Consider the following 23,611-nt stretch of genomic DNA (forward strand, 5'->3'; position numbering starts at 1 on the left):
TTTAATCTTATTTGAAATCAATAATGCTAAGTTTCTGATTTGAAAAAATAGGCATATTTTAAGATTTGAAGTTTCTGAAAGTGTCAGTTCTCATTAATTGCAGACAGGGGGAAAAAGAGCAGTTAATTGCTGGCCAGGACTATACTGCTTAGTTATTTGCATAGGATAACTGGGTGCAGACATAAATATTTTCACACACAGTTACTTGTAGTAACAGAACCACAAAACTGGAGATTATTTGGCCAGATGCTGTGACTTTTGTATAGGTACAGATCTGATACAATTAACATATCACTATAAAAATTATTGTTCTTCAAGACCAACTAGGTAAGTCATAAGTTTTCAAGTGGAACATTTTCTCCTTCTCAGGTATACATTATCAGTAACCCTGATCATTATCAACCCTGATCACAGGGTTGATACTATATTATTGGTTTAGCCAACTGCCTCTTCTTCATCATTTTGGACAGATGATCTTTTCTTCTTCATGATAATTTTTACTGCTCAAAACTCAATAATCTTTCTTAATATCCTGTTTTAATATTTATCAGACTTAGGGTCAGATATTCTTCCCTACAGCCAAGGAAATGTTAACTTCCTCTTGCCTAATTTTTGTATAGACACATAATTGCTCAGCATACCTCTAAAAAGTCCATTATGATTGTCAATTGAGTACCACCTACTAGGAAACAAATATGAATTTGGTTTCTTTACCTTCCATATTTCCAGTTCCTTCCTGACATGTGATAACCAAAATAAGACACAATTCCTTAATTTACTTACTAATTAATCTAATAAATTTTTGTTACATATATACTATGTGCCAATTAATTAATTTAATAAATTTTTGTTACATACACAATACATGCCAAGTTCTATTCTAGGCATTCATTGTTTACAATAAAATATTTTGTGGTGAAATATTCTGCATCTGCTCTGTCCAACATAGTAGCCACTAGCTACCTGTGGCTAGTGGGTATGAGGAACTGAATTCTTTAATTAATTTAAATTCAAATAGCCACAAGTGACTCTTGAGGCTTTTACATTCAAAGTAGGAGAGACAAACAAAGAAACAATCTAATAAGTAAACGGGGCAATTTAAAGTAGCGTTAAGTGGTAAGAGGGAACTAAAGCAGTAGGACAGAATCACTATTACATGGGGCGAGGGATGCGGGGCGCAGTCTGGGAGCAGGAAAGGGTATTGAGGTATCATTTTAGAATAAGGATGGTCAAGGAAAGATCTCTCTGTTGAAATGACACTTGACCTGAGACTGAAAGATGAGAAGACAGCAGTAGAAGGAATTGGGAACAAAGCATTACTAGAAGGACCAGTAAATTTAGATGCTCTAAGGAGGAACAAACTTAGTGTATGAAGGTGGAAATCCAATGTGTCTGGAGTAATCTGTGTAAGAGAGAGAATGGGGCTGAGGAAGGAGGCAGGGGCTAGATCACTAAATCTACTGTTTATCGGTGTTATGGAAGTAGGAAACCACTGAGGTTTTTTAAGCAAAAAGGTGACATAATGTGATAACATGTTTTTAAAAGATCTTTCTAAATGCTCTCTGGAAAATAGATTCTAGGAGAAAAAAGTAGAAGCACAATCATCAGGTAAGAAGCCACTCCATTTGCCAGTTTGATCTAGAGTATAGCGATGAAGAAGGTGAAAAGTGAAAGAATTCCAGGGATATTCTGGAGATAAAACCAACAAAGCTTGGTGATAGAATTACTATAATAAACTGATCACTTTCTAAGTACCATGTCGTGATCCCTTTTCATTTTAATATAAGGTTGAATTTTTATTAAACAACCTAACATGGATGACATTTGTTCAACTTTGCTTATAACCATGTTCCTTACTGTTATTCATATAAACAAATGACTTTCATAGTATCATTATTTTGATTTGTCAAAGTTTGATAATTTGAAAAATGCATCAATAAAGTTCTACAAATGCTTAGTTTAAAAAAGACTTTCATTTTGCCATATTCTGCAAATAAGATTTATCATGCTAGAGTTATGAGTTGATTTTGTGATGTCTGTGTCTCGATAAATTATTCCTGACTTTCTACTTAGGTGCAGTATGTGTGGTTTATTGCAGAGAGTAGAGCTGAGCAGAATTCCAATACATATGTTCATGTGGGGGCCATACACATTGCTAGTCGGTGTATAAAGGGTTTTTTTGTACCCAGTCCCTAATGTCTTGGCATTACTTTTATTATGTCTGCAGTGCTCATGTAGATGAAATGCCACAACACATTCTTTTACTATTGTAGCCTCAACCAATCTTTTTTTTTTTTTTTTTTTAAGAAAGAGCAATTACCATCATAAAAATTCCTTACTGGGGAACTTTCCATATTGCGTTATCATTCCATGCATCCAATAATAGTGGAATATAAAGAAAAATTTTAAAGAAAATACTAAAATATCTAAAAAAGACTTTGAGGTCTATAGCTAGCTCTATAATGAGAAACACTGAAAGTCTAGAGGAATAGAAACAAGGGAAAAGAAGCAATGTGACTTTTTTTAAAGAACTCCCAATACATGTTAGAGGCTTATAAATCATGGCCTAGCTAAGATCATTTGCAAGTCACATGAACCTTCACCAATGTCTGAACACAGTTAGAGAACAATCTGTCTGTTATCTATTGGGAGAATGCTAATGCCTATAATTAGTCAGTACCTGACCCTTATGTATTTCTGTCCTGATAGCTCTATCTGCCTAACAGCTAATTCTGTGTTTTCTGTGAAATCTTGCAGTGGTGTTATCAGGGAGATTGTGTTCCTTTTGGCACTTGGCCCCAGAGCATAGATGGGGGCTGGGGTCCCTGGTCACTATGGGGAGAGTGCAGCAGGACCTGCGGGGGAGGCGTCTCCTCATCCCTAAGACACTGTGACAGTCCAGCGTAAGTAGCTAAAGTAAGCCGGAGCCAACAAAAAGACACAGTTGGAAATGATTCAAAGCTGTGGTTTCACATGTTATCTGTAAAAACGTTTCACTAGTGAGCCAAGTACTTGTCTTCAGAACAAGCCATAGGCACAGGAAAGTGGAGGAGCTTTGTTAAACAGACTTTCTTTTTCTTCCCTTCCCCTTATTGTGTAACTAAAAATAAAATGTAAAAAATAGAAAGTATTGTATATCTGTCCCAGATAAGCCAAACTTTTAATCTAATAATAATCAGATAGATTTCCTCCTCCAAAAACTACTGAATTATGGATGAATCCAAATCTGGTCTTAGCTACATTACTATTATTCCCAGGAAACCTAAGGTCTTTTCACATGTCACATAAAATTATTACTGCTACATTAGTATTAAAAGGACCAATGAGAGCACTTCAAGGGTTGAAATGCCTTGATTCGCATCACAAATCACAATGAAAAGAATACTGCCCATGTGTTAAAATAGTTTCCATTCATATGCCCCCATTAATCATCTTCCGGAGCTGCCACCACTTTTCTCCCCATGACTGTTTTATGCAGGTCAGACTGCTCCTCTCCCACCACTCTTTTCTCCAGCCCGAGTCCCCCTGGCGCAAGGCCAGCACCATCAGTATTCTTTGCTAGCTCTGTTGCTTCTCCCTCCTACCAGTGCTTCATGCCCATTACAGGTGGACGGTTCCTCTAGTTGTATTTTCTTGTCCTCCCTAAGACTAAACCGTTCTTTGGCTGCCACATATCAAGTACCCATTTTTGTCTAGAACGCTGGTTGAGGACCTTCTTTCCCAGCTAGTATTCGAAGGAGAATAATGTTATGATAATGCTTTTCCTTTTTTTTTCTCCTTCTGAGATAAAAGATGGTCTATTTTTATTTTTTGTTTTTCTCCATTTTTAACCCAGGATCCCTCTCTTTGGTTCCTATCTCCAACTGTCTTTTCTTTTACTCTTTTAACTTGTTTTGCTTTATATTAGTTCTGTGTTTCCATTCTGCCACTTCCTATCAGTTATTCCCCTCTTGCTAAACAGAGCTTCCTGTTACCCATTCATAAACCAGTCATGCTACCACCATCCCCACTATCTTGTTTTTATCTGACCAACCCATTTCTCCAAAGCTGGTTCAAGCTGAGCCATTTCCCTTCCTTACTTAGAGTCAGCATTCACTGGCATTCAAAATATATTCAAAAGGTAGCTTTAATGATCCCATTGATACCAGTGAGCCAGAATTATGATTTAGACTTGATCATTTTTTAAAAATTACAGAATAACTAACCTAAGTTCAACTGAAAGCTGCTATAAATTAATAAAAGTATAAAAAACCCTGTGATAATTAATATACGCAGATACTTAAGGAAAAAAACTGGACCTCTTTTAAAAGAAGAAATTAGTTGTTTTTATCACTCAATGGTAGTATGCCCAAATAATAGCAATGGCTTTCCCTAATGTTAAATTCTTTAAAGATAACTTATATGGTCAAATATGTGATGTCTTACTGTTTCATTAATTTTGGTGAAATATAAAATATTTAGTATTTATATAATGCAATGCCATCTGATTTTTAGATTTAAATTTTTAAACTTCATGGACTATTTTGAAATGAGATGGAAATTTGTTTTTGCATTATTCACTTTGAATGAAAGCTATTTGCAGGGAGTTATTTCATGTTTCCTTGCTTCCTGTCTGGAGTAAAAACAAACTTTCCATTTCCTAGTTGGTAAACATGTAGCATCAGATTATGGATTTTGTTGAATATGATTTAAATATCTTTTCATTATAAATAAGTTATTTTTACTATGATAATTAGAAAGTATATTGACTCAATTGATTTTCTTGAGAATATAAATCATAACAATTAAAAATCTTATAAATTACTAGTAAATTAATACAAAATTAATAGTACTATTAATACAAATTAATAATAAATTACCTTAATTTTTATGTTCAACAACCATAATTATTGCTAACAATCACCAGCATGATTAATAATTAAAACATGTCAAATGATACAGTTTTTGAAAGTAAACTTTAGTATGTTTTCATCAAGTAATATATATACTCTGTATGGATAGATGTATTATATTCACATTTTAAACAAAATGTTTTTTCAGACCTTCAGGAGGTGGAAAATATTGCCTTGGGGAAAGGAAACGGTATCGCTCCTGTAACACAGATGTAAGTAAACCAAACTCTTCTATGAAAAATTAGCTTATTCTTTCCCTGGAGTAGGGAAATTTTTTTAATTTTAAACTATTTGATAAGAAATTCATGTGTGTGAAGGTCACATTAATTTTCTAAATTGTTAATAATGAATGGAGCTGGCCTCAGCTCCATCAGTTCCATTAATAAGGGTCAAAGGGGAGCTCCAGCACTGGGAACAAGTATATTCTTCCCCCAACAGATATCAAGAGAGGCCCACACACTCTGAACTGCCCTGTCCCACACACTCACAACTTCAACACCACTATCTTTCTTGACTCCACAGAATTAATCTTATTATGCCCTTTATTCAATTTTGTGTTTGCCACCGCAAGAAGTCCCAGACTCCTACATCATCCCTCATCCAATAGACAAGATGCTGTATATTTCCTCTTCTGTTCTGTTTTCTATCCCTGCCCAACTACTGAAACTTCTCCTGTACCTTCAGGAATTCAAAACCCCTAATAATCACTTCTCTGAATTTTCCTTCCTTTTACCTTCTTACTTTAATGGAAACTAGCTCTTCCTCTGAAGATAATGCTTCTCCTATAGTCTTCAAACTGGTAGGCTTTTGTTTTCTCTCTTAGCCATTGAATGACCGAGCCTGAAAGTGGATTGACAGTGTTTATATCTCATTACTCCTCCAGATCGCTCTTCCCCTATCTAAAAACCATACCTTTTAATTAATGTCATTAGACTGTTAACATTTTCATGCTCTCCACCTCTACTTCTGTCTTAATTCTTGGTGATTTTATAAATATGCAGATGATTGTCCTAACATCTTCTCTTCTGAATTTTTTCATAAACACACAAACATGCTCCTATCTGTAAACAAACAAACCAAAAAACCATGCTAGTTATTTTCCTATTGCTTTGTTTCCCATTGAAACAAAATTTCTCAAAAGATTTGTCTATACTTACTGAATCCATTTCCTCTCTTCACATTTTTTTTTTTCTAAAATGACTCCTATCAGGTTTTTGCCTTGATCATTCTATGGAAATGCTCTTTAAGTCACAGATGATTTCCATGCTGTTAAATCTAATAGTCAATTCTGAGTCTTCAGCTTACTACTTCACTTTCAATAGGCTTCCAGAAAACTACATTGTAGTTGTTATTTTACATTAATGCTTATCCTCTTCCTCCTTCACTGGTTCCTACTCTTTATTTTATTTTTATTTTTTTGAGACAAGAGTCTTACTCTGTCGGCCAGGCTGGAGTGTGGTGGCACCATCTTGGCTTACTGTAACCTCTGTCTCCCGGACTCAAGCAAATCTCCTGCCTCAGCCTCCTGAGTAGCTGGGATTACAGGCGTGTGCCACCACGCCTGGCATATAGTTGACAGCATATATATATACTTTTTAGTAGAGACTGGGTTTTCACCATGTTGGCCAGGCTGGTCTCGAACTCCTGACCTCAGGTGATCCACCCGCTTCGGCCTCCCAAAGTGCTGAGATTACAGGCATGAGCCATCGCGCCGGGCCAGTTCCTACTCTTTACTCTGACCTCAATGTTAGAGTACCCAGGAGTTAGTCGGTGGCCTGTGTCTCTGCTCTCACCAATACTCCTTTCTTTGGTGATCTTATCTGGTTCTATTGCTTTTGTACCATTTATTTGCCATTTGACCCAAAAATTTGTATCTTCAGCCTGTACTTCTTTCATGAATTTCAGGTTCATATCTTACTATTTGAGTAGACTTTTAATGGACATTTAATGTTTCACATGTCCAACTGTTATCCCCAAAACATTTTCTCCACTCGTTCTTCCAGCAGGTTTTCCCATCTCAGATGTCAACTCCATTTGGCTTACACCAAAAATCCTGGAGTCTTTCTTGACACCTTTTTCTGTCTCATAGCTTATATCCAATTCCTCAGGAAATCCCATTAGTTTTGCCTTCAAAGTATATGGTAGGTGCTTCTTAACTTCACTACTGCTGCTGTGGTCTAAGTTACTGTTATCTTTCACAGGATTACTCTAATAGCCTTTTATGAGGATTCCCCTTTACTATCCAGTTCTCAATATAGGAGGCAGAGTGAGTCAGATTATCTTTTACTCAAAACCCCACAATGGCTCCCCATTTTACTTAAATCCAAAGTCGTTACAACAACCTGCAAGGTCTACACAATCTGGCTTTCATTACTTCTCTGAACTCATCTTTTACTATTTTCTTTATCATTGTCTCTACTCCAGCAACATAGGCCTCCTTCCTTGAACGTGCCTGACATGCTCCTACCTTCGGGCTTTTGCAGTAACTGTTCCCTTCTATGTAACCATCTATGTGGTTAACTCTCTCACCTCATCACCTTTACTCAACTGTCACATTTTCAATGGGACCATTCTCAATACTGAATTTCAAATTGCAGCCCTCTCCAGTCCATACAACTCCAGGACTCCTAATCTTCCTTACCCTACTCTATTTTCTGCTTTTCTATCACCTATATAATTGATTTGTCATATTTAATTCTATTAAAATTGTATTTTGGAGTATTTTGGAATAATTACATGTAACTTCAATTATGATGATCTTTTAGAGTTACCAGTGTTATTTATTCATTTGTTTAAAAAATAATTGAATGCCTGTTGTATATTAGACCATGCTTGGGTGGAAAAGACAATCTCTGCCCTCAAAGAGCTTATAAATTTATTGGGAAATCACTTAGGTACAGAAAATTATAATACAGAGTGATAAGTGATATGATGCGATTAGTATGGGATGCTATAAAAGTGCATAGAATGGCACCTAACCTAATTAGGGACTTAAGGACTTTGTCCCACAGGAAGCTAGAGACATGAAGGGCAAATCTAAGGTGACCAGAAAAAAGTGACAATGAGAGCATCTTAGACAGAAGGAAAATTAAGTGTAAGGCCTGAGGGTTAAGAAGTGTGATCTTTATCTTGGGACATTAAGAAACCATTGAAAGAGCCTCAGATTGATGCTTTAGATGAGAATGGATTTGTGAAAGACAAGATTACAACAGAACAATAAATCAAGAAAAATGTAGGGATATTGGTAAGAATGATTGAAGTGCTGAGTCATGGGCTCTGTGCCAGGAGTAACAATGGAGTCCAAAGAGGGCTAACAGGGAATAAATTAAGGACCTAACTTAAAAAGCCATAAAAATCAAAGAACCAGAGTAGTAGGAAATACAGGGTGAGAGAGATAGAAGGTAAGGAGATCAGAGAATGACATGTATTTCAATTAAAGATATGACAAGTGAGAATATTCTCAATGATGACAAACTGACAAATCTGGATGGAGTGTGGCCATGGGAGTGTGTGCCTAACCTGACTGGAGGTAAAGGAGTTCAAAGAACTTAAGTCTTGAGGAGGAGGACCTTTAACATAGGGATGTGAAAGTCACTTAGGATGCTACTGAAACTTAGAATTTAGTTCATACTGTGAACAGGCTATCAGACTCCTTAATAAATGAGAGAGAGAGGCACAGTGGCTCAGGCCTATAATTCCAGCACTTTGGGAGGCTGAGGCAGGCAGATCTCTTGAGTCCAGGAGTTCAAGACCAGCCTGGGCAGCATGGTGAAAACTTGTCTTAAGCAAAAAAAGAGAGAGAGAGAACGAAAGTGACCCTTATTGATTAAGCCAGATAGGAGTGAAGCCAGATAGTGATTTGGATGATATGAATCTCGGAAGAATGGAAGTTTTATATAAGGTTAGAAGAACTGAATACCTATCTATAGTATGTCACACTTTTAGGTAGGAGTGAGAAAATCAAACCCTCCTCTCAATTCCCAACTCATTCCATTATTGTATAATTGCAGGGTTGGGCATACATTTAGGCCCTATAATATATGTATTATATACTGTAATGTGAATAATAGTAACAGGAAAAAAGTGCCAAACATCTCAGCTTGTTGCATTTTATTCATGAGTTACGTGTTAGATGTTCAGATTGTAGAACTTACTATTGGTGGGTTGAGATTTCTATTACTATCTTTGTCTTCTGTTTCATCTTTCAGCAAATTATAAGGAGATACAGTAAACATAACTATATTATGGATACATAAATATTTATGTTTTCTTCATTAATATTGACTCTACTAGCTCAGAACTTGAGGCAATTCTGCTGTCATACTAAAATATATTTTCATGCTATCCAAGTGAATAAAGTTGTATGAATGCAATTTTGTTTAAGCTGGGGCTTGCTTTAATGTAATCTAATATATAAAAATTTCCCAAATACCTCATCTACACTAGCACTGTCCGATAGAACTTTCTTCAATGATGAAAATATTCTATGTGTGCACTGTCCAGCCCAATAGCCACTAGCCAAATTAGCTATTAAGGACTTGAAATGTTGCTAGTGCAGCTGAAGAACAGAAATTCTGAGTTTAATTAATTTTAATTTGAACAGCCCCATGTGGCTGGTGGCAACCATATAGGACAGTACAGAGCTCAACAGTCTAGCTATGCAACAGAAAAATTCTTGTTACAAAGAAGATTGTAAATTTTATGCGTAAAATTATCAAAACAAATCACTCTTAGCTCATAAAGAGTTCACGCCTATAATACCAACTACTCAGGAGGTTGAGGTCGGAGTATCACTTGAGCCCAGGAGTTTGAGGCTGCAGTGAGCTATGATCATACCACCACACTACAGCCTGGGTGACAGTGAGACCCTGACTCAAAAAAAAATAAATTTTTAAAATTAAATTAAAAATAAATAAAAACATAAATAAATGTAGAGAGACTTCCATTTTTGGTCGTGACAGACTAGGTTATTCTGACTAAATTTTTTTTTAATTACTCAGATTTTTTTATCATTTAAAAATTAGCAAGGAACTGACAAGATAGCAAAGGGGATGTCAGGAGGTCAAATTCTGTGAGAAAGGGGAACATAAAAAGATAAGTAGAGCATCCAAGCACCTAAAGTACTTCTGCCCTGATGATATTGAGAGGAAGAGAAAAGATAAACTGCTCCACTGTCGTTTTCTTAAGTATTACGAAAGTTGTTCCCAGATCTCCTTCCCTGCTCCTCAGCAAATTTTTTTCAGGTTTTCAAACATCATGTGCTCTCAGTCATAAGTGGGAACTAAGCTATGAGGATGCAAAGGCATAAGAATGATGCAATGGACTTTGGGGGCTCGGGGGAAAGGGTAGGAGGGGAATGAGGGATAAAATACTACACATTGGGTGCAGTGTCCACTGTAGAATCTCAGAAATCATCACTAAAGAACTTACACATGTAACCAAACACCACCTGTTCCCCAAACACCGATAGAAATAAAAAAATTAAAATTAAAAAAAAAAATTTCCTCAGGTTTTATTTGCCAGGAGGTCATTGTGGCCACCCTTAAAGCAGCCATTGACAAAAGGAATGAGATTACCATTATTGGTTTAGATTAATAGTGATTTGCCCCTAAAATGGGGTTAGGGCCACCTTTCCTGAGAGACAGATTCCTAAGCAAAATATTGAACTTCTATTAGCAAGAAAGCAGAGAGTAATGGATATTGGGTAAGCCACAGGTGTCTATCTCAGAGCTATTTTAATTTCTACCTTTACTAGTAAAAGTAGTAGCCACAGAAGTAGTGATAGTAGTAGGAGCAACTGCTGCTGACATTTACTGAGCACTACTATGTACCAAACATATTATTGTAATCATATTCTCTTCCCATACTGAGACAAGTTCTCCTTCTTGTCAGTAGTGAGTTGGTTTGGTGGAGTATTTTACATTTCCATTCTTTCAACATAAATCTAGAAAAACTATAATATAAAGTTTTGGTATAGTTTGCTCTGTTACAAGCTTGCTTCTGCAATACAAATTATCTTATATTTGATTGTTATTTTGTGATGTTAAATAATATAGCAGCGAGAGTCAAACAATATCAGCATAGCTGAGGGACAAAGGAAAATTGTACTGCACATGATGACTATTCACCCCACATTCTTTTTGCTCAAAACGTTTGGCCACATGCAGCATCATAGGAGCCTTATTGTGTGTTTCTGCCTGTTCTTGCTACACTGGCCTCCTGTTTCTCTAACTCAGCAGTCTCAACTGATAAGCCTTCCTTATTTTTTCAAGTTTTTGAAAAGATAATATCTTACATTTACTCCAGTATTTCTTTGCTAGGAATTTGCCATGTGTTTAAAATATTGTGCTAGTATTTTATTAGAATTTTTTCTTTTTGTTTTAATGCCCTGTCTTTGAATCGTCTGCTTCTAACCCAATTTTTCCCATATGCCTGCTATTTTTAGTGTGCAATTTTACAGAAAGAGATTTTTCATGAAGGTGTGTGTCATATTAGAGCAGAAGTGTCTACATTTTAAAAATCTAAGAGCTTCTATTATATAACCTATAGAATTTAATAATAAAGTATAAAAGGTGAGGTGATCGGAGTTAAGACTGAATAATGTGGCTGGGTGTGGTGGCTGGCTCCTGTAATCCCAGCACTTTGGGAGGGAAGGTGAGCGGATCACTTGAGGTCAGGAGTTTGAGACCAGCCTGGGCAACATGGCGAAATCCCTTTTCTACAAAAAATACAAAAATTAGCTGGGCATGTGCCTGTAGTCCTAGCTACTTGGGAGACTGACATGGGAGGATCGCTTGAGCCCAGGAGGTGGAGGTTACAGTGAGCCGAGATTGCATCACTGCACCCCGGGCTGGAGACAGAGCGAGATCCTGTCTCAAAAAAAAAAAAAAAAGATTGAGTAATGTAAGCAAAAGTTTAGTGTTTTCCAGTTAACAAAGAATAGGTGTTACTCTTGAAACAGTATGGTATTATGTCTGTGTTCTTTAAGTTAACTTTTATGCTTTTTCTAAATGTATAATAGTTTAAATGTTCTTTTTTCCAATGATGCCCAGGTGTCTGTTATATGTGAGCCACCCCAATTTAAAGGATTTAAAAGAATATACCTTTCTTTTATCAAACCAGCTTCCTGCCTTAGTACCTATTTTACATAATTTAATACTACACATATCACTTTGAATGGTCTTATAAATAAGATTTGAAAGTAAACTTTCCAATTAGTTAAAATTAATTTGACAGTTAAGGACTAGATAACAATACATAAGCGTTTTTGGCTTGGTCATTTGCAATTCCAAAACTTTTCTTGAAACTTAATTAGAAGTAATACAAAGAGTAAGTTAAAATGATCCTGGAAGAATTTTCTAATCAGTGCTCAAAAAAATAAGATAACGTCAGATAGTCAAACAACTGGAGAACCAGAGTTTTTTATTTATTGCCATGAATCTTTGAGACTTGCTGTATGTTTTCTAAAGTATGCTCAAAGTGTAAGTTAAAATTGAAAATAGAAAATTGGCTGGGTGCCATGGCTCATGCCTGTAATCAATTCCAGCACTTTGGGAGGCAGGGGCAGGTGGATTGCTTGAGCCCAGGAATTTGAGACCAGCCTGGGCAACATGGCAAGAGCCCATCTCTACAAAAAATACAGAAATTAGCTGGGCATGATGGTGCATGCCTGTAGTCCCAGCTACTTGGGAGGCTGAAATGGGAGGATCACCTGAGCCTCGGAGGTTGAGGCTACAGTAAGCTGAGATGCTCACTACCCTCCAGCCTGGGTGACAGAGACCCTGTCTCAACAAATAAAAAAATAGAAAAACAGAAACAGAAAAGAAAATAGAAAATCCAGACTATTAGGCTGGTTCAACGGTGTTTGATAGATTTTACCTGAATTCTATCTTTAGGACCTTGCAACCCATTCTACATAGCCCATGTAATATAGTAGTCTTGATCCTCTCATTTCTGTGGTTGAGTAGTTGGTACTATGGTTTACTGCATGGTTCTTATGGTTTTACATATAATAATAATAATTGTTATTAGTTGTAACTCTCTGATTAGAGTTGTTAGCTTATAGCACTACATTAAAATCAAAACTAAAAAATATAATACTTTAGAAGATCAGAGGAAAAGGAAAATAATATAAATATGTATAATTTAAAATACGTATACAATTGGCCGGGCACAATGGCTCACGCTTGTAATCCCAGCATTTGGGAGGCCAAGGCGGGTGGATCACGAGGTCAGGAGTTCAAGTCTAGCCTGGCCAAGATGGTGAGACCCCGTCTCTACTAAAAATACAAAAAATTAGCCGGGCCTAGTGGTGGGCGCCTGTAATCCCAGCTACTCGGGAGACTGAGGCAGGAGAATGGCGTGAACCCAAGAGGCAGAGGTTGCAGTGATCCGAGATCGCTCCACTGCACTCCAGCCTGGGCAACAACAAAACTCCATCTCAAAAAAAAAAAAAAAAAGATGGGTCACAAATTTTGCTCCGAGCTTCCTAGTAACCCAAGTAAAGAGACAAACATTATCAGTTCTAAGATTCATAATGTCTTGTGGTCATGACAAAAGGACATACATCCACAACCAAAAAGGAATACTTTATTATTTTGAAGCTTTGATATTCCTCCTGTGTGGAGCCCTACCCTGGTGAATCAGATTGAAACATACAAGGCTCATAGGACTCTCTTTGCTTATGTTAGAGGAGAAATTAGAACCTAGAGTCAACGTAGGGCAAGTAGTCTAAAAAAGTAGCAAGCTCAAAAACAGTATATCTGCAGTTTCTTTTTTTTCTTTCTTTCTTTCTTTTTTTTTTTTTTTTTTTTTTTTTTTTGACGGAGTCTCGCTTTGTCGCCCAGGCTGGAGTGCAGTGGCGCGATCTCGGCTCACTACAAGCTCCGCCTCCCGGGTTCACGCCATTCTCCTGCCTCAGTCTCCCGAGCAGCTGGGATTACAGGCGCCCCCCACCACGCCCGGCTAATTTTTTGTGTTTTTTAGTAGAGACGGGGTTTCACCGTGTTAGCCAGGATGGTCTCGATCTCCTGACCTCGTGATCCACCCGCCTCGGCCTCCCAAAGTGCTGGGATTACAGACGTGATCCACCGCGCCCGGCCTCTGCAGTTTCTTTCTAATGCTGATTTAATTTCTACCCCAAACATTTAAAAGGTATAGAAATGGTAAGAAGAGAAGAGAGCTCTTTGGTGGAAAGGGAACAGTGTTCCTATTAACTCCTATCCCTCTTAACCTGATTTCAAAGAAAAGATCCACAGAGATAGAAGAAGCAACTTATGAAGACAAAACTTTCATTCTAAGAATTTAAGAATAGAACAGAAAAGGATGTCAAGCTGTAAAATTGGCCTGCCCACTCTCAACAACGACATAACCAGCCTAGATGCCAAAGGCATTCAGTTACTAGACTCAGGCTGATTAGTTGCATCAGGATGTGTTGGATGGGCAGTTTGTTTCCTGTATCACCTTTTGTCGCCCTAGAAAGTCTTCAAAAGCAGCTACACAAGGACCCTTTCTTTGATACACAAATAATGGTCTCCAGGCTGGAATAACAGGTAAAGACAATAGCTGCAGCAGGAACAAATTAATATACCTTTCATCTTGAAGCTGCTGAGAAACCAGGAACATTTATTAAAGACATATAGGAGAAATGGATAAAATTTGATCTTTCTGTTAAGCCAGGAACTACAATAGAGTTTTTGGCATCATGAGCTAATCTAATAGGCATGGCCTTGTGGAACCTGGGTTTGGAGGGCAGAATTTTATAGAAGTCATAATGCTTGAGAATTCATTGGTTGAGGACACAGTTCTCGTTTTTGCACATAGAGATAAATGGTTGATTAGGTCCTGACAGATTTTATAAATATGCAAAAGTAGAAACTAACATGATTTTCTGGCAGAGCCATTATGAAAAGTGAAGACCCAAGATCTGTGCTCAATCTTCTGAAAAATGTTTGCTTAGGAGCTGCTCAAAAGTAGACTTTTGATTATTATGTATATGGAATCTTATTTTTACTGGCATAAAGAACACTGACTACTAATCAGGCATTTCTGTTTTTCTGAACAATTTTTCATTCAAATGACTTGAAACTATCATGCAGAATGTTCTAAGAGGATAAAAATTGATGTACATATTATAACTATTTCAAGTAGAAGAATTTAAAGGTTAGTGTTGCGAATACTAGAAAACTTAATTTTTGTAAAGAGCAAAAATATGACTATATAAAGGTTATAAACCAAATTTTATATCAAAGCCTAAAGAAGAAATATTAGCTACTATGAAAAGGATTTTCCCAAATTTCTGAAAAGAGTTTTCTGGTGCTTAGTTGTTTTCCAAAACCAAAATTATCTTTGTGTTTTTCTTACTCCATATTATTTGTGATTTGGTGTTTACTTGATAATATGATTATGATAGAACTTCTGGTGAAGCATATAAGCTCTGCTTTGGCTGGGATGGAAAGGCACGTTATTCTTGCATCTTAAACATTTGATTTCCCTTCTTTATGTGTAAAAGCTGTAAAAAAATATATGGAGGAAAAGGGTTTTCCAGGTCATCTGTGGTCTGTTCTAAGATTTAAGTATAGGTTGTGTAGTACTTGGTGTGTTCTCAGTCAGCTCTGCTAGAGGAGTATATTATTCAGCAATTTTTTTCCTTTTCAATGCATTGCTTAAGATCAAAAATAGTGTTTTTGCTTTGGTTGTGGCAGACAGGAAAATTATATATTTGGAAGTAGGATTGTGGTGAAAATAAAAGCATGCAGTTGGAAGTTAAATTGATTGACTTGAGTGTGAATGTCACACATGTTGCTATTTGACCTTGGCAAATCACCTAACCTCTCTAAATTTCAGTTGACTCCTATATAAATAGGCTCTATGAAACTTGCGGAGTTGTTTGACGATTAAAAGAAGTAACATACGTAAAACATCTAGTGCTATTTCTAGTACCTAATTGGTATTCAGTACCTCATCAAATCTTCAAATCTTTGGTCTTTGGAAAGACCAGTATTTTTAAAAAGGGGAAACTAAAGCTTAGCAACTGGCTAGTGCTGTGAAAGAGATCCAGTAAAGCATGGAATTTCTAATCTAGTGCTCTTAAAAGAGATGACGCCCTTGGGAGGTGGGTGTGGCAAGGTAAGCTTCTCTGAAAGAACTGGGTCACCTTAGACATTGTCTTCCAGTCTAACCTCACTAGATAGCTGAGAACCAGATAGCTGAGAACATTCTGAAACTACACATCTTGCCCTCAGGGAGAGTTGCAGGGTAAGTGAAGACAGGGTACAGAGTTGATCCATTGACAAACAGTGTTATAATCGTGTCTTAAACTATAATTAGAAAACAAGTATGTGTCAACCATTTTATTCTTATAAACATACTTTATATATTTTACTGGTAGAAGGTAGCCGAGTTACCAGTGGCAAATCACTACAGGTCTGCAGCAACCTCAATTCTTGCCTGTTCAGAAGAAAGAATACAACTGAGGGGCGTAAGGCAGAAAAAGACACCGAGGCAAGTTTCAGAGCTGGAGTAGAAGTTTGTTTAAAAGGTTTTAGAACAGGAAAGAAAGGAAAGGAAAGGATGCTTGGAAGAGACTCAAGTGGGCACCGAAGTCAAGTGCAGTGTTTAACTTTCATCCTAGAACTTAATAGCCTGGCCCCTTTCTCATGATTCTTCCCTTAGGGTGGGCTGCCCACATATGCGGTACCCTCCTGCCCTTGGGAGGTGAGCATTCCCAGTGTGTTTAGGAAGTTGTACGCATGCCCATCTGAAGCTTTTCTTCCCTTTTCTGGCAGAGTGACCCTGTAAGGTCATACTCCACCATTTTGTCTCTTAATGTGCATGCCCAGGAAGTTGCTTCTCCCTGGCACTTGCATTCAGTTAACACTTTAGTGCAACAGGTGTGAACCATCAGGAAATGGCCTCTCCCTGGTGCCAGCTGCCAATTTATCACTTTTAGAGAGGCAATATGATAATTGTCAAACTGTCACCTGACATTCCTAGTGGGTCGGGGAGAGCCCTTTCCTGCCCTGTTCATGCCTATCTAACTACCTGTAACACACACACACACACACACACAAAAAAAAAACACACACGGCAAAAAATAACAGGAACAATATCTTGGTAATCTTTCTTAAGTTAATATGAATTTTATAGTGTGTATTATGTTTTGAGAAATAAGGACTAAGTTTTAAGCACAAAATAGAGCTTGTTTGTTTGTTTTGTGCTTTAAAATACTTTTTAAAATTACAAAGTAAAAGTTTGTTTCTTAACCTTTTTTTGGAGACAGGGTCAGGCTCTGTTGCCCAGGCTGGAGTGCAACGGTATGATCTGGACTCACTGCAAGCTCTGCTACCCAGGCTCAAGCAATCCTCCCACCTCAGCCTCCCAAGTAGCTGGGACTACAGGCATGCACCACCACACCCGACTAATTTTTGTATTTTTTGTAGAGATGAGTTTTGCCATGTTGCCCAGTCTGTTCTCAAACTCCCGAACTTGAGTGATCCAACCTGCCTCGGCTTCTCAAAGTGCTGGGATTACAGGAATGAGCCATTATGCCTGACCTGTTATTTAATGTGTTTATAAGCTCAGGGAAAGAGTTTTGCTATAGGTAGATGGCGTTTTAATTAAATTCAGACTATTGAAGGCATACACAAGTAACTTTAATTTTTAAAACCTGCATAAAAGATTATGGTATCAAGCATGACACTGGATTCAAGTTTGTCTGGACAATGTGGGTTATCTGCCTTTTGTTTTCTTTTGCTTTAAAAGTAAATGTATAGTGAAAAAAAATCAGAAACTATTTGGGAGAAAAAAGAGAAGAAAGTTGAATAAAAACTGAGGTTGAGATGCTTCACTACAGGCATTGACCACTAAATTTAACTTTGTTTGAATGCCCTAGAATGAATTACTTTATCAGTGGTATATGATAACTAGGGAATCAGGAAATTTGTTTGCAACATTTAAAAGAGGGTATAGAAGCAAGGCTTTTGTTAGCGTGTATGGTACCTTTGTGTAATTTCCAAAAAGATGCCCATCTGGGTGAGCACATAAAAATGTATCCCTTCACAGGCCCTTGTCAAGTACATGACTTGCAAAGTAGGGCAGGGGTTGGATTTTAAACTCCCTCAATAAACAGGGTGCAATCTGCTAAAAATATGTTGTTTTCCTGTAGAGGAAAAAGAAAATGAAATTTTGGAAGTGTTGAAGGTTGATGTAGTGTAATAGGGATGATGTAAGAGTGAATTTGATATGAAAGCAAAAAGGAAGAAGCAGAAGGTGGGAAAGGAGTAAAGGAAGCAGAAGAACAGAAGGTCAGTTTTGCTTAGTTTGCAATTTTCCCTGAGGCCATAGGAGTCATTGTATCTTTCCAACCTGCATATCTTCCTTTAGAAGAGGAGAGGAAAGGAAAGGGAAAGGGACAAAGGCATTTTCATTCTTGGCTCTTTTTTCATGTTACCAGTAAGAAATTATACATCGTTTTTAGAATTTTCCTCATTTGCAAGATATTTTGATGTGTATTTCTCTTGAAGGTAAGAGTTTTGGGAGTATATTTTGCAAATGAAAAAAAGGAGGCTCAAAAAGGATTGGGAACTTGCCAATGTCACCCTATTCTTTGGGACAAAACCAGGATTAGAACCCCAGTAATAGAAATGCCACTGAAAAGTTTGTAAGCAGAAGCTAGATTTCTTTCTGTAGCAACTTTTAGGCCTCAATGAATTATTCTTTTTTTTTTAAGATTTATCTACCAATACAAAGTATTAAGTATTAACTCAGAAGGAGAAACTTCTAAACAAAATAGTTGGAAGACTGTTGTTAACTTATACAGATCTCTGGAGAAGAGAGTAGTGATAAAGATGCTAATATTAATTTATTTCTTTGAAAATACTAAGATCTAAAGATGCTGAGACCTGCGGCTTTGCTATCCAGATTTATGTGGGGCCCTACTAGTTTGTTTTTTAAAGGAGAAGATGCTTGATGAGTGTTAGCACTAGAAGGCTGAAAATCTGTCAGGCTTTTACTTTAATTATCTGTTGCTTATGCTTTTTTAATTACTGCTTTCTGTTACGGTTTCTGCATAGTGTCAGCATTTATTATCCTTAAGTAATTTCAATACCATTATTCTTTAAACTCTCTACTATTCCTAAACAAAACAAAAATGTATTTTACGTAATTTTTCCTTAAGGAAATCCTCTTTCGCTCTCATTTTTTCAAACCAGCATATATAATTGCAACTGAGCCTATTTTTAATCAATGCAAATTCAGAGCATTCCCTGATGGAATGAAATCAGGAAAGCAGAATGCTGGCTGATGTATTCTAGAAACAATGGCATGGAATCAAGTCCCCAAGTCTACTTCAATTCCCTGAAACCTTTCCATTCTCTATACTATTCTGTGAACACCCTGAATACACTCCTGCCTCAGGGCCTTTGGATTTACTGTGTTCTGGAAGATTCTTTTCACGGATATGTACATAAATCATTCCTTCAGTTTCTTTTCACTCTCCGCTTGAACGCCACCTTATCAGAGAGGATTTCTCTGATCGTAGTATTTAAAACAACTTCCCTCCCACCTCACTGTCAATCTCCTTATCTTGCTTTATTTTTCTTCTTTCTCATCTCCAACTAGAGTAAACTCCATGAAACCAGAACTCTAATCTGTTTGGGTTTTGTTTTTCTGTAACCCTGCAGCCTAGATTGTATCTGCCACATATTAAGCATTTTATAAATACTTGCTAAAATGTAAAGAAAGATACTTAAGGCCCAGTCTTTCTGCCTTGTTTTAAGAGGACTAACGATAAGTTATGATGTGCCCCTAGGAAAGCCATCAAGGTCCAGATACCTTTCACTTTAGGGTAAGATTTGTTCAGTGTGGATCCAGAAGAAAGGAGAAAGATAATTGGGTTATAGGAAGGCAGGTTTTGACTGAAAGTAAGGAAGAACCTGCTAATAATTGCAGCTGTTTGAAAAGTGTTTGATCTTTTTTTCTGTAGATGTTTATATAGATTGTATGACCACTTTGGGGATAATTATAGAGGAAATCCAAGCATCTTATGCAAATTAGATTATATCACTTCTAACATGAGTTCTTACAAGGTATGATTCTATATTGACTGAGAAATTAATAGTTGAGTTGAGTTCTTCTGTGAAATGCTGCCAAACAGATATATCTATGTTATGTTAACCCCCTACACCAGGAGTTGACAAATTGTACCTCTCAGGCCAAATTGTATTGGTTAACTCTTTTTTAAGTATTTTTATTGGAACACAGCCATGGCCATTTGTTTACATATTGTCTATGGCTTCTCTCACACTATAATGCACAGTTGAGTAGTAGCAACAGAGACACATGGCCTGCAAAGCCTAAAATATTCGCTGTGTGGACCTTTACAGTAAAAGTTTGACAACTTCTGCCCTAAAGTGAAAAAATATTGTGTGGAAACTTTTCTTATTCAGTTTTCCAAGTCGTTCATGATGATGATGATGATGATGATAACTGTTGTATCAATTAAGATTTAACTATAACATAATAGACCTATCTGAATATTAAAATAGAGGGAATTTAATGCAGGAAATTGATTACATGAATGATGAGAGTCTGACTAGTTTCTTCCAGGAAGATATGTAGGAGGTAGTTTTGTCAGAGCCCCGAGGTTAGAATCACACAGCAGAAGCTGGAATCATAGGATAGAAGGGTAGGGAGGATGGAACTGTTACCTGAAGGTGGAGCTACAAAAAAGATTCTCCTTCTGCTGAGATGCTGCCCAAGGCACAGAGGAAAGGAGAAAAATACTCTAGCTTCTCCAACTAGTGCCTCCCATTACCTGAACCCAACCATAATCAGCTGACAAAAAAGCCTGTGAAATGGAGCTTTCAGGGTTTGTTCCCCTAAAATACAGAGCAGAGCAGAAGGGTAAGGAATGAGTGTAAGGACCCCTGCATAGCTGCTAATGATAATTAAGTGCTACCTTAGGCCAGGTACAGAGCTAAACAGTTTGCGTGAATATGTTGCCTAGGAGGTAAATACTAGTATTACCCCCAGTTTGTAGATGTGGCTTAAACAAGTAAATTGCTCAAGGCCATGAATTAAATAAATGACCAAGTTAGAAATAATCCAGGTCTGCCTTACTCCAAAACTCTTGCTTTTATCCCTCTTATTTTACAAATGAGAAAAAAAAGTATTATGGAAAGATAAGAAACTTGTATCTGGTTAATGACAGGGCCAAGTCTAGAACCCAAATTGTTCCTATTAGGTTTTTGTACATTTTAAGGAAGCTACAACCTGTAATGCTATTATTGTAGCATTTGGAGAGTGTCCAGAGGAGACTCCCACACTTATGGTGAAAGTATCCTTATACGCTGAAACTATTACTGAGCAACCTTTCTGTACCCCAGTTTACTTCATTGTAAAATGGGATTAATAATTATAACTACCTCAAAAGAGTGTTGAGAAGGAGTATATAGATAATATATCTAAAGATCCCGGAACAGTGTGCCACATAATAAGTACTTAGTAAATACTAGCTCGCTATTGTTATTGTTAATCTTTTTATTATGCTCACCCTGAGAGTGGTTATCACAGGAAAAAAGTAGATCAAAAATGTCATGAAACATTATCAAGTGCTTCATTAAATAGTAATATCCTCATATTGGACATTTTACTTTTCTTCTCTTTAGGAGAATTGTTAGAAGATACTAAAATATTGCATTTTTGTTTTGTTTGCCTTTAAGCGAACGGCCCTCATGATGTCTTAGTTTCTTAATTCAAGGTCTTTTTAATGTACCAGTGCTTATACATGTGAAACATCATTTCCTCTTATGCTTCTATATAGTTCATCTCTTTCATCTAGGTTGGCCTTTTTCCAACCATTCCCAATATGTGACCTTTTCCTTCCTATTCCCATGGCTTTTCTTGGCTTCATTCTTAATAGTCTCCCACTCCCTGACAAGTCCTTTTTCTTTCTTAACTAGAACAATTTCTGTAATACTTCGGTACGTGCTCAAGATTTTTTTCTTAACTGATATATCCCTAGCTAATCATAGGACACATTTATATTTCACTTGTATCCAGCACATATAGACAATCTGTAACATGCTGTCATATACTATTATGTATTGCTCAAGATGGTTCTTTTTTCATGGTCGTTTTTCCATTTGTGTCTTGTTTCTCCAACAAAGTTGAAAGTCATGCTTGGATGAACTTTAGGTGATTGGTGCTTTACAAATACTTAAGTGCTGCATGAAAACTTATAGCTAGAGTTCAAATTGTTTGTTTTTGAAATCGTTATTTGCTTTTAAAAGTAGTCTTGCTGCATGACAAAACCCACTAACAACTTTAGTCCTTGTGTGGGATTCAATAAAAATCGCTTGAAAAGTAAAGGATTCCTTTAACCGTGAGCACTCTGAAGATGCAAAGATTAGCAGACCAGGAAACAAAAGACCCTGAAACCATATCCTTCCAGCCTGATACACCTTTTAGCCTATGGTAAATATTTTTCCTTTTTTTTTTTATAAGGCAAGCAAGAAGGTAATTTGACAATATTAATCACTAGATTTGGCATTGGAATGTCATATTTTAATGTGCTGAAAACACTTTAAAATGCAGGGCTCATAACAGAGTGTGGACCTGCTGCCACTATTTTCAGAATCGGAGGCTTTGGACTTGATGTGGTGAAAATTGAACTGTAGTATATAGGAAGCAATGATGACCATGGAAATATTTGCACATTGTGGTCTGTTATTACTGCATATGCTTCAGAGTGACCATTTGCAATGTACTGTCCTCAGAAAACTATATAAAGCAAACACAGAGATCTAAGGGAGGATAGTAAAAAGTCCTCAAAACAATCTCTGAGTGTGACTGTAATACACTTGTCATTTATTCCCAATTCAGAATTTTCTCTAGTGACATATTCTTTTCTTCCGTATTTAAGGAGAATGTTTTCTCAGTCTTTCAAAATCAATATTTTTTAGTTTTTAAGTACTACAGCTGTTGAACTTTAAAAGATAAGTCAAATTAAGTCATATCACTCAAACACGATGAGCTTTATAATTCTTTGTGAACTTAAAGGTTGAGTTTAGGATGACCCTGTGGTATATAGAATCTAGAGCTAGCTGGATTGGCAAGATTTTTCTCTTTAAAAAACTTCAGAAGCGTTCCTGAATAGAAGGAACATTTCCAACTTTTAAAACAGATAATCCTTTTTCACCCTCTTAACATCCCTCTCCATACCTCATACAAATGTACATGTTTTGGGCCATTTTGTATTTTATTTTCTGGGATGTTAATAAATTAAATGTAAATCTTAATAAGTCCAAATCCCTTGAATTTCAAGATGTTTATAGTTGAGGTCTAGTATTTTGCCTACTTTATTCCTCATTTAAAATATGGTTTTTGTCAAGGCTAAACAGTAAATTGCTATAGTGGTAGGAGTCCAAACCACAATTAATAGGGCTGAATGTCATGTTACAAGCCTGCTTCTTGATTTTTTAAAATAAAGATCAGGGAGTAGCTATGGCAACTGGACCTCAAATACTGTTACCCCAAAGGATTTTGTGTTTTAATTTCTTCATCTAGGTTTTCTGTGTCTTTATAAGGAGACACCTGATGAACTACAAAGAGGATTATGACATGTATCCAACCATAAATTTATAGAGAAACAGCATACCACTTTGTTTAAATTACCTAAGTTATATCTTCTATAGCAAAGATTACAGCTCACACATTTC

General features: G+C 36.7%; 1 protein-coding gene across 10 annotated transcripts in view; it reads left to right on the plus strand.

Annotated features, from left to right (window-relative positions):
• ADAMTS6 (ADAM metallopeptidase with thrombospondin type 1 motif 6) overlaps positions 1 to 23,611 on the plus strand; it is a 333,405-nt gene that overhangs the window by 220,618 nt on the left and 89,176 nt on the right. For 7 of the 10 annotated variants that reach the window (XR_005234665.2, XM_037982243.2, XM_073014733.1 and 4 more), the window contains 2 exons: positions 2,758 to 2,903; positions 5,041 to 5,104. Coding sequence is in view for 9 of the 10 variants with exons in the window: in XM_037982243.2 (XP_037838171.2) it covers positions 2,758 to 2,903; positions 5,041 to 5,104 (210 nt within the window). In the remaining variant the exon portion in view is untranslated. The remainder of the gene's footprint in view (positions 1 to 2,757; positions 2,904 to 5,040; positions 5,105 to 23,611) is intronic. The other 3 variants (XM_037982239.2, XM_037982240.2, XM_037982241.2) reach the window with 1 other exon arrangement.

This window comes from Chlorocebus sabaeus, chromosome 4 (genome assembly GCF_047675955.1).
Source record: "Chlorocebus sabaeus isolate Y175 chromosome 4, mChlSab1.0.hap1, whole genome shotgun sequence".
NCBI classification, from domain to species: domain Eukaryota; kingdom Metazoa; phylum Chordata; class Mammalia; order Primates; family Cercopithecidae; genus Chlorocebus; species Chlorocebus sabaeus.